The 11,971-nt window shown below is 40.1% G+C and overlaps 1 protein-coding gene across 2 annotated transcripts in view; it reads right to left on the bottom strand.

The window, feature by feature from the left end:
• Positions 1–6,342: 6,342 nt before the first annotated feature.
• The window catches only part of gal (galanin/GMAP prepropeptide), a 14,212-nt gene continuing 8,583 nt past the window's right edge, over positions 6,343–11,971 (bottom strand). For both annotated transcript variants that reach the window (XM_050072309.1, XM_050072310.1), the window contains 3 exons: positions 7,975–8,061; positions 7,772–7,843; positions 6,343–6,767 (listed from right to left, as the gene is read on the bottom strand). In XM_050072309.1, the coding sequence (XP_049928266.1) occupies positions 6,706–6,767; positions 7,772–7,843; positions 7,975–8,061 (221 nt within the window). In that variant the 3' untranslated portion in view covers positions 6,343–6,705. The remainder of the gene's footprint in view (positions 6,768–7,771; positions 7,844–7,974; positions 8,062–11,971) is intronic.

The following is an 11,971-nucleotide window of genomic DNA, read 5'->3' as shown; positions in this document are numbered from 1 at the left end:
CATTACTTCCTGTAACCCTGCCCAGCATGTCTTTGCTCATTACTTCCTGTAACCCTGCCCAGCATGTCTTCCTTGTACACCTGTTTTGCGTCTTGCCTCGTCAGCCCTGCCTTTGTGTTGCCAGTCATCGTTGTTTTGTTACCCAGTCATAATGTTTCCCTTATTTCAGGTTCCTGCCCACTCCAACTTTTTTTGGTCTTCTGATTCGCTCCTTGCAGAGGTGTTGAGTTGAGTCACATGACTTGGACTTGATGCTGCATTCTATTGGTAGCCGGAACCGGGATTGATACGGTTTCCGGTCCGGAAAGGTACAAAAGAACACCCGTTCTACCCGGAGGTCTCGTCATCAAACTCGGGCAAGGTCCAGGTAGACCGAGTCGGTAGAATTGACGTCACGACGAAGATGGCTGCGCACATTGTGAATGGTAAACAAAATTATTTGACCTCAATTTGTCCTCATATATGCTGTTTAATTAAGCGTTTGTGTTGTAAAAATCATACAAGTACTTTGCAATGGCATTTCTATTTCCACTGTTGATTTGTGTTGGAAAAAAAGTCTGTGCAAGCCCGTTGTAGCCTAAAGTCATTTGAACCAGCAAAGTCTCCGGTGCTCAGCAACCATGCAAACAAAAACAAACTTACGGCGCGCCGCCATGTTTTCCGGACTGTTTCAATGAAACGCTTTTAGATCAGACGTGTCATACGGTCATATAAATCCGACAAGGAATGACCGACCTGGATTGCCAAACGAATGCGGCATAAGTCAGACCTTTAGTCACAAATTTGATGACTTCAGACGTGACTTGACAAGATGAAATGACTTGAGACCTTCCCCCAAACCCAAATATTAGAAAGTTATATTATTTATTATTTAGAATATTATTTCAAACATTATGTTACTCAGTGTCAGTAGAAAAAAATGGTACAACAGATAATTTTGTTTGTGTACAAAAACTACACAGTCGTCATCAAAAAACAAAAACTATGCAAAAAGTGCAGGTCGAAAATTACAGGCGGAGAAGCAACAACTTACAACTCTAACATTAACTGATTAGTGATCATTCTCTTTTGGTGCTGTCTGTATCCATTCCTGACAAGCTAACCAAAACTTAGAAATGGAGGCTTAACCCTACACTTTTAAAACAACCCGAATTGTGTACTTTCATCAGAGAACAGACTGACCTTTTCACTTTAACAAATAGATTATCTGCTCCTAATATTTTCAGTTTTTGGGACACATTAAAAGCCTTTCTGAGGGGCCAAATTATATCTTATACAAAAGGGTTCAAAAAGAAACACAGCGCTGAGCTTAATACTCTGGAACTACAAATTGATGCACTTGAGAAAACATACCAAAATGCCCCAACTAAGGACATATGCATAGCATTGGTGAATCTGAAATTAAATTACAACACTATGAATACATATCAAGCAGAGAGGGCATAACTAGGTCAAAACAACAAGTCTGTGAACTTAGGGAGAAAGCATATAAAGTGCTAGCAGGGCAACTTAAAACTGAGGAAAGCAAACAAACAATTAATGCTGAAAGACCGTCCAAAGTTACAATTTGTAACCCCACTGAGATTAATGAGGCCTTTAAAAATTATTAAATGGACCTTTATACATCACAATCTCATGGAGATTGATCTAAAATGGAGTCTTTCTTATCCTCTGTTGACTTGCCATGTTTATTAGAGGGAGACAGGGAGAGTCTGGAGAAGCCCTTTTCTAGTACTGAATTGTTGGACACTATTAAATCACTTCCTGTAAATAAATCACCTGGGGATGATGGCTTTCCATATGAATTTTATAAAGAATTTCAGTAACCTTAAAAATCTCTACAAGCTCAATTTAGTAGTTTGCTTCAGAAGGTGGGAGAAGATTTGAAAAGAAATGGGAGAAAAATTTACCTCCCACCTCTCCAGTTGAGTATCTGTGCCATGCTGGCCAACCATTATTTAGAACTATCTCAAGGGTGTATACAGCTCTTATGTCGACTTAATCAATACCAGATATGGATAGATCAAGGCTTAAATGGGAGACGGACCCAGGAATAAGTATTAAGTAGCAGTAATGGAGGAACTTGTGCAGAGATGGGGTCACCTCTACTTTAAACACTAGGTATAGGCTGATACAATTCAAATTTCTGCATCAGCTGTATATTACCCCACATAAATTACACAAGTACAACTCCAATATATCACCTCTTTGTTTTAGATGTGGCACGGAAGAAGGAACATTCCTTCATTCTACCTGGCAGTGTTCTAAACTTCAGGGGTTTTGGCAGGGGGTATGTGAAACTCTATCAAACATCCATGGGGTTACGTTTCCACTGGACCCTGAAATTTGTTTACTAGGGAACTTTACTAATTCCAAAAAAAACCAAACTAACAATGGCTGTTCAGCAGTCCGTTAAAACCCTATCAAGCAGTCCGGTTCCATTCAGCAACCCTCTCCATGTCAATGTCCTCCCTTTGAGCATCACGTGAACTGCAGCCTTATACAACTTCCACACCGACCCCAAAGTGCTGCAAACGGCGGATCTGAGGAACAGAGCAACCTGACGAGTAGCATGGCCCCAATGCTACCCGAGATTCAGTAGCGTGTCTCCTGGCCTGCCTCTATGACCACTTCTCTCTCAGCTGCTTTGGTTTAATGTCTGCTGGAACCCATGTGCTGTCTTCCTGCTTCACCCTACCTCAATAAGTGCATCATGACTTGTTTGGGACTCGAAAAAGTTAAGGACTTGGGAATTGACTTTGGACTTGTCAGTCTTGACTTGGGACTTGAGTGAAAAGACTTGAGACATATTTGTAACTTGCAAAACAATGACTTGGTCCAACCTCTGGCTCTACTCTGTTAGTTCTTTGGCAGTGTGTTGTCATCATTCCCAGTGTTGAAGCCTCGTCTTGTGGTCACAGGCTCACTGGCTCAGGCCTTTATAAGACCACGCACGAGGTCGTGGCCAGTGATGGTTGCTACGGGCATGGAATACCTGGAGTGTCGAAGCTGCGAGAGGAAGCTGCTCCTCCTGCTTCTGAGACATCCTCCAGCATCCTAGTGGTAGGGTAAACACATACATATATATATATATATATATATGTATATGTATATGTATATGTATTCTTACACACACACACACACGCACTAAGCCTGATCAATACTGGAAAACAATGGTATTCAGTGCTCAGTGTGCATACAGGACCAGAGGCTACTGGTGCTAGTGTATACAGGAAACCAATAAATGAGATTAAATGCCCCTCAAAGAGTAAACATGGAAAACAGTTTTTAAAGGATAACTTTGGTATTTTTCAACCTGGGCCCTATTTCCCCATGTGACATGTGTGCGTATGATTCATTGGTACAATTCGTTTTAAAATTGGTTCAGTATTGAGGGAGGCGGATGCAACCGGAGCCGTGAAACGAGCTAAAACGGTAACGGGGGCAAATGCGTCCCGTATAAGTTTGCGCATTAGAAGTGCTTTTTATCGCCACTGACCGGTTCAGATCGCCAGTGCTATTTGTAAATAGCATACTACGCGTTTCCCTGACCCTTCACCTCCTCCCGGCTGTGACGTCATCTTGCAAGAGCTTTGCTTGTTGCCGGAAGAAAACAGAGGAGCCACGCTGAGCGCCGCTCAGAGTGGCGCTGGTTGTCCCGAAGTACAGTTGAGAGTTTTACTGCATCGACTGAAAACAATGGTTCGTGTTTGTGCTTATCCGAATTGCAAGAACAGGATGTCACGCAACACCCTGCACAGCTTTCATAGGCTGCCTTTGACGGACGGCGAGATGCTGAAGTTGTGGCTAATTGTGCTACAAATGGATGCTAACACTCCTGTCCAGACACTGTGCCTTGCGTGCTCACTTCTCCCAAGATGACTACTGCCAGAGAAGACATCCAATCCCGAAACACCTCTTCCTCAAGAAAACAGCTGTCCCACGAGTAGAGAGAGCTACAGACACAGTGGAGGTAATGTTATATAAACAATGTTCGAAACGCTTAGTATGCTATTTACAGAGATAACACTGGCGATCTGAACCGGTCAGTGGCGAAAAAAAGCACTTTTAATGTGCAAACTTATACAGGACTCATTTGCCCCCGTTACCGTTTTAGCTCGTTTCGCGGCTCCGGTTGCATCCGCCTCCCTCAATACTGAACCAATTTTAGAACGAGTTGTACCTATGAATCATACGCACACATACACATGGGGAAATAGGGCCCAGGTTGAAAAATACCAGAGTTATCCTTTAAGCCCTTTTCTGCCAAGCGCATGTATGCAGGTTTTTTAAACATGGAAAAAACCTGCTTTACATAGGCTATACACTTCTTTACCATTGCCAGGAGACCAGTGCTGTGTACACTAGGGGTGGGCGGATCGACACTAAAATATCAATACTACAGATACTGCCTTTTTGTTTTGAAGATCGATTCTTGGGTCAATAGGATTGATACCAAAAGAGGGATAAGTTTCACTCCTCTGTGTTATATCCAATGGTATGTCAGGAGTAAAACTGCCTGCGCAAACAACATTCTGTTGTTGCGAACACATCTAGTGCGTGTACTCTTTGCTTCTCTACTGCTGTTGACGTGCTGTGTGCACAACAACATACGTGCTGCACACACGCAGTGCACCACAGCACGCACCCTGACTAGTTTAATTGTAAAAATTTTAATCTAAATCATAATTGAAATGATGGCTGAACGAAAGAGTAAAAAAACAGAGAAAGAGAACTTGGAGCTGCAACAGAAAAGAAGGGAGGAGAAGAGAAATGCGTCAACATCCAGCCCTCTGACACAGAGACAGAGTTAGCTGACAGAGTCTGAGGCAAGGAATATTCAGGTATACAGTAGTGAAATTTATATTTTAGATCAGATCTTCAGCATTGGTAATGTTACATTTTAAAACTGTAATCAGTCATCATCAGCTGTTACTTTAGCAGACTGATTAATCACCTCATAAATCATGACACACTGCTTTCCCCTACATGAAAGAACATATTGCTGCTTTTAATGATCAAATGTATTTTACTGGTATCAATATGGTGACTGTGGCCCTGGATTACTTGGAATTGGATTGAAACCACATTTTGTGATATCATCCACTCCTAGTGTACACGGCACTGCAGCAGGCCTTTCTGTTTTGTTTTGTGTTTTTCCGTTACTGTTGTGCCATGCTCAACATCACAGACAGGCTGGAAAACAGTAGTGAACAGAAAGCAGCATGGAGGCCTGTAAAAACTTTGCAGTGGTTACTTCTTTTTTATAAATCTCTAACTTATTAAGTCTTTCTTTCAAACTCAGTGCAGACTAATTTGGAATGATGACTGAGCGCTGCTTGGGCAAAGATGGACGCTATTGTGGTGACACTAATTGCATCTCGCTGGTTAAGGGGGTAAAATTAGCGCGTTCACCTGGGTGTTGTATTTCCGTCACTGCCGATCAGAGCCAATAAATGCCGTGTCTACTGCAGAGTCATTTGACTGATATAAAGTATGAATGCAGATTGTAACCTTTCCCATTGCATACAGAAGCAAGATGTTAGTGGGTTTTTTTGTGCAGTGGGAAAGGGGCTTTCCTTTTACCTTAAGAAGCAAAAAATGTTTTACAGTTATAAGATGATGTAGTCATGATTGATGATCATTAGCTGTTTTGGTGCATCCTCCAGCACTTGATGCCGTGTGCACTGTGCCTGATGTGTTTAAGTGAATGTGGCCAGACCTGTTCTTTCTCTATTAACCCTTTAAAACCTGGAGCAACATCGCCTTGCTAGTGCTGCTTTCAGACGCCTTTATTTAAATTTTTGAACTCTGAGCAAACTGGTGTGGTCTTTCAAAAACATGGGAAAAAAGGCAATGAGCAACTTAGTAAGAAATGTCCCACCAATTTCCCCAAAAACCAACCAAACAAACAAACAAACAAAAAACAAATAGATTTATAAAATTGTTTTCAAAAATATAGGGAAAAGTTTGAAAAATATGTTACAGAATTATTATGATTTTTAAGCATTCTTTACAGGTCATTTGCTCCTTTATTTTTAACTTTTAACTTTCTTCCCATGTTTTCAAAAGAAATCAAGCCAATTTGCTCAGATTGAAAATAGTTAATACGGGCACAGAGATAATCCAGAACAGTTCTGTTATTGTTGGTGCTCTATCTCATAACAAACCAGTAAAGTCACTGTTGACTTCAGACATTTTACAGAATAATAAATAGGCTCAAGCATGTGCTATTTGTTTGTTTGTTTGTTTTTTACTTAATTGCATCTGAAATTTGAGATATAATTATTGTGTTTGTGACTGATGCAAAGAGAGAAATTCAGATTGCTCATTGAGTCCAGTGCCATTTGTTTATTTATTTCATTCCATCCTCTGAAATCAGATAATAGTATATTAAGATGATAATACAGTGTTGGTTTCTGAACAGAGGTCCCTGTTACCAACATCCAACTACAGTCTGCAGACACTCACTGACCTTTGGTGGATATAAAGTTTTTATTTACACAGGAGCAGAAAGATCTGATGTTTGTATCGGGGAACAATCGATCTCAAAGAGTTAAAGGATCAGATCTTTGGTACCAGGACAAATCCAGTGTCAGAGTGAGAATGGAACTACAGTAAGGTAACATTTAGGATAAAGGGAGGTCCAGACAGCAAAAACATAGACTTGGGTAGATGGAGATGAACTGCAGAGACGCAGACGCATTAAGGATTGGCCAGTTCGTCTGATGTCACAGAAGAAGGCAGGCTGTCCAAGGCTCCCATCTCTGTAGGCACACACACACACATATGGATATCTTAGTGTTCAGAGATCATTACTATAGACATATGTGTCAGACAAGAGATTTGTCAGTTCAACCAATCAAAACTTTCTACTTGTGCACAATATATCTCCTATTCTAACAAGCAGAATGGCATGTCGTTTTTTGAGCCCAACCATGCAAAGATGTTGTTCTCTCTTATTTATTTTGTTTTTTCTGTGTATATGTTCATGTTTTTGTTTTTGTGTTTTTATGCAGTGTTTCTCTCTAACACTTGCAAAATCCTCAGTATTTTATTCCATCTAACACTTTTGTATTGTGGGACATAATAGACATTATAGACAACAGACTACATGCTGGTCCACAACCTATCATCCCTGGTTGTCTTTCTCACTGTGTGTGTTGTCTTTGTGTTATTCTTTTCCTATTTTATTATTATTATTATCATTATTATTATTTTTTCAGTCACTATGGCTGTTCATGTCCCAGCCGAAATGAGGAAATAACATTCTTTGCTAGCTTGATGCTAATGGCAGTATTTACAGTTGTACTGAAGTGCCTGTGCTCAGTGATACTGTTGCTCTCTGATGAAAACTCTCTTTGGTCCGGAACAGGCCAGCAGACTTCTGACAACAGTCAACATTTGTATGCCGGCCCATGTGGGTAGTAAATGGGCTGGAAAATGGGCCAAATATGGGATTGTTCATGGGTTATATATTGGCCCCATGCCAATTGCCCACATGTGTGGATTTACCCAAGTGGACCCTAGATAAGATGCCCTTTTTGGGCCCATACCCTCTTGGTACCCAGGTAGCACTAGCATAACCACGTGGGGCCCACTTAGGTTAGGCCATCGATGTGGGCAGCTGGCATGGGGCCAACATGGAACCCATGGACAATCCCATATAGAGCCCATTTTTCAACCCATTTACTACCCACATGGGCCTTACATACAAATGCTGGCTGTGTCCTCACGTTTGAGTTTGTTAAAACAGAAATGATGAGCATACCTTTAAGCTTTTGGTACAACAGGAAGTCAATGACAGTGTGGATGATGTCTCCATCTGCTATTCTCAGGGCACCTGTGGAGGCAAAGCAACAAAGTGCAGCCAGCCGTCATGTCACTGAGAGGTTACACAACAAATTCACAGAGTGTATCTTTTAACAAACAATAGCTAAAGATTGTTCTTTTTACTGCATGTGATAGACAGACCTGTTCTGAAGTCCTCCTCCTGGCCCATGTCCCTCTTGCCAGCCAGACCTGGCTTGTCTCCAAGTGTCCTGTGTCCATCTATGCCATCTGGACAATGAGGAGTGATCACAATTGATATAGTCATACAAACAGCAGCAGTGTTAACTGAGCATTTGATTTCACTGGTTGCAGCTCTAAGCTCAACTCACTTGAAATGATGAAAAGTTAAACTGCAGTTCAACTTGATAAAAGTATCATAACAGCTATTAAGTTAAAACAGTTTCATTTTCAAGAAAATCTTTTCCAGCTCATCCAGGTGTTCCGCTGGGAATGAAAATCTTTTATATTTGCTTGACAAAAAAAATGATTTGACTTTATCAAGCTCAAGCTGTTGTTGCACACACACACACACACACACACACACACACACACACACACACACACACACACACACACACACATATCCTAATTATCCCACTGTTAAAGAAGTATCATACATTAGACACACATACATACACAGTGTACACACGGCACACCTCTACCTTATCTCGTAATCAGAGCTAAAGGACATTGTTGTACACTTGGTTATTTCAGCATGGTATTTGGTTTGTAATGGTTTGGTTCAATTTCCAAAGTTTTACGGACCACCTGCAGGGCTTGGCTCATGGAATTGCAGTAAAACAGAGATTTGACCAATAGCGGAAATAAAAAAGGAGACATCTAAACAAGATGGACTGCAGTTTGAACACACAAGGAAATGCATTAAAAAATAATAATAACAATGAAAAACTGAAAATAAAAAAGAAATGGAAAAGCAAAGTGATTAGCCACGGCGGAAGGTGCATCATTAGCTCTCAGTGTATTCCTTTGGGCCTTTCACAGTGACATGTCTTTGACAGAGTTAAGTCCTCATCCTATGAGCTCTCCAACATTTGCAAATTTGCAAACACCTTTTTTAATGCGTTAAAGTGGTCCATGGTAGCTCTACCGTGGAACAGATCAGAACACACTGGTCAAAACAAACATGTTAACCAGTGATGTTTTTACAGTATCATACCAGAATGCTCAGACTGACACTGAATATTGCCCATTGGAAGAGGGGGAGAGACATTGTTTTAGCCTGCCGAGCTAACACTCACAAATGAATGCAAAAATAAAGCTCCAGGTCTCGGGGCGGGGTCAAGTCTCACTTAAGCAGTACCAGTGGGGTGCTGAGTTGGGTCTTAAAGACAAGAGTACAGGAAGGGGTCAGGTTTCAGAACTCCTCAGTACAGATAGGTCTGTGTGAAGCCTGCTTGGTAGACAATGTTGGGGGTAATGCCTTACAGTAATATATTATCTTCTAGCAGTAATAAAGTAATATAACATGTTCCAAACAGGATTTTGCGTAATATTATTACATTAACAATGTTAAATGTTTTCATTTTTCATTCAACCACACTGCACACAACTTGTCATGTTATTATATGCTATATCATAGAAGGGTGCCGGCGATCGACACATCTGGGTCATGTTGTACTGTGCATTATCATGGTCATTGCGTGTTTCCATTAACACACCTGCAATGTCTAAAACACATCTTTTTCTGCTTTTGCATCCTATAGGCTGCTAGAAAGCAGCGGGGATAAGGAGCTGGCCTCTGGTTTATTTTTTCCGCATCCCAGTGATCAGCACATCTGGGTGATGTTAGTACCCTACTCATACCCCCTACACCTGCAGAGCAACGCAGGCACACAGTCCCATTGTATGCATACCTCTCTCTCTGGTGTAGCACTGTGCACACACCCAGTGCCTGCTCGTATGTGCTCTTCTTTCTTCTCTGAAAACGTAATGTGCGCTCACATTATATATGATCCAGAGGTTTAGGAGGTTTTTACCAGGAGCTGAATTATCCACAGAGGTCTCCTCCTCTCCAAAACAAACTGACGCGGTGATTCAAACCGGTACAAACACAGAATAAAGCAGTTTCATGTTACAAATCAGTGTTTCTCTGATGCTGTTTGTCACATTGGAGACAGGCTGCCAGACTAGCTGCTGCTAATGGATGCTCACCTTTTTTCTCTGATAACTTAAAATTTAGACGTTCAGGAGGTTTTTTCTTATCAGAGGCCGAATTATCTGCAGAGGTCTGCAGCTGCACCTGTTTCATGTTAAAAAATATGTGTTTTTTCACGATGTTGCCTGTTGGAAAGGGGCTTCTAACTATGGTGGCCAACACAAAAAACGAGGATGACCCTATTGAAAGCCAGTGTTAGAGTTGTTTGTGTTCTGGGTGAATGATTCTTAATTTTGATTCTTGTTTTCAGGTGAAAACAATAACATTAAACATTGAAGAAAACATACTTTTTATATTATATTCAATCTCTGCCAATATATCTCCCCAAATGCTACAAACTGGACCCTTAAAGACTCTTCTCACCATCTAGATAAAATACATACAGCAGGTATGTAATGGCTACCTGGATAGAATATAGAGTTGCAAGTTAGAAAACAGATCCTGGTAATATCTTCAAACAGCACTAAGTGATGTTACAGGAAATGGCCTGTTTTTGCTCCTTCAGAAAAACAGATGCTTCATTCTGTGACTCTAATTTAATAATAACACAGCAGGTGTCTACAAACTGGAGCTCACAAAGAATCTTTTCAGGCTTGTCTGCTGATGATACATGACAATGTATTTTCACGAAACTGCAGGAAATATCTCCCTTACCTGTTTTGTTTGACTTTGCAGCATTACTCACTAGTGTTTTTCAAGTATATGTCTTTATCTTTACGTTCACACACTCAATACACAACTTTAAATTATGAGTGGTCATAATGTGTGGTGGTTGAAGAGGAAGGACATTAAGTGCCTGGAAGTGTTTGACTCATCTTACTGGCTTCCTCATTAGCTAAAGTAGTGCTTGAGGTTATGTTGAACTATAAGTCCAATTAAAATACATGACATTGGAGTCACCAGAAGGAGGGTAAACAGTGCATTTTATTTTAATGGTTTTATGTTTCAAGTATAAACTACTCCTCCTTTATATTAATTTGCATTATATACTGTATATCCTGCAATGTTTTATGCCATTTGTTTTACCATCAAAATTATTATGCAGTATGTCTGTAGCATGTAGCATGTTTGGTTAAAAATTCAAAACTTCTTATTTAATTCATAATTAGTTAAATTGTTTTAACACTGTCCTTATCAGTGTCAGTTAGCAAATTACTGTAAAAATCCACAATAAAACGATATATAAAACAATAAAAAGTTGGACTGAAAAATGCCTTTGTTTGTTAATGTCATATATGGCTGAACTATGGGTCTGTAGGAGCCAACACCCTGGAAATTTGTCACTGCCATAATAACATTTAACTGCACTGTAGCTCTGTATAAGCAACACAGCTGTTTTTCCTCACACTCTTATATTGCAAAATAACAGCAGCACCAGTGGTTTCACAGAGGGACTCTAAATTAAAAATACTACTAAATACGCAACAACCAACAAATAAAATTCACTCCAGTATAAACAATTAAAGTTTTTTAATGGAGAAAATGCTCAATTTTTCATTCCAAGTCCCGTGAAGAATTTAGTGGGGTTTGTATGTAGCCATTTTGAAATAGCTAAATCTAACATTAAGTTGTCTTAACTTCCTCTATTAGCGATTTCTGACATTAAAATAAACTAACAGAAGCTGATGTACACATTTTTGCTGTGCAAACAAAAAGCAAGCATATTCCTCAGAGATGTGAGTACAGGTAAAACGAGTGTGGGCTATTTAACCCTATGGACCATAGGCGTTTTTGGGGTATTTTTACTGCCTTTACTTTTAAGCTCATATCACAGTCATTATAAAGGCTACATACACATGCTATATCTTTTTTTTTTCAGGTCAATCAGGGCTAACCAGATTTGCCATCATTTCATGTCCTTCTATGTGCCTGTATTTTATATTAATTTTTATATCAATGAAAAAAACAAATCCATGTGACTAAATTCTTACATTTTTACATGTATCTCACCATAGCAAGTTG

This window comes from Epinephelus moara, chromosome 20 (assembly GCF_006386435.1).
Source record: "Epinephelus moara isolate mb chromosome 20, YSFRI_EMoa_1.0, whole genome shotgun sequence".
NCBI classification, from domain to species: Eukaryota; Metazoa; Chordata; class Actinopteri; order Perciformes; family Serranidae; genus Epinephelus; species Epinephelus moara.
The sequence above is the reverse complement of the archived record's forward strand: the minus strand, read 5'-3'. Positions and strand labels throughout refer to the sequence as shown.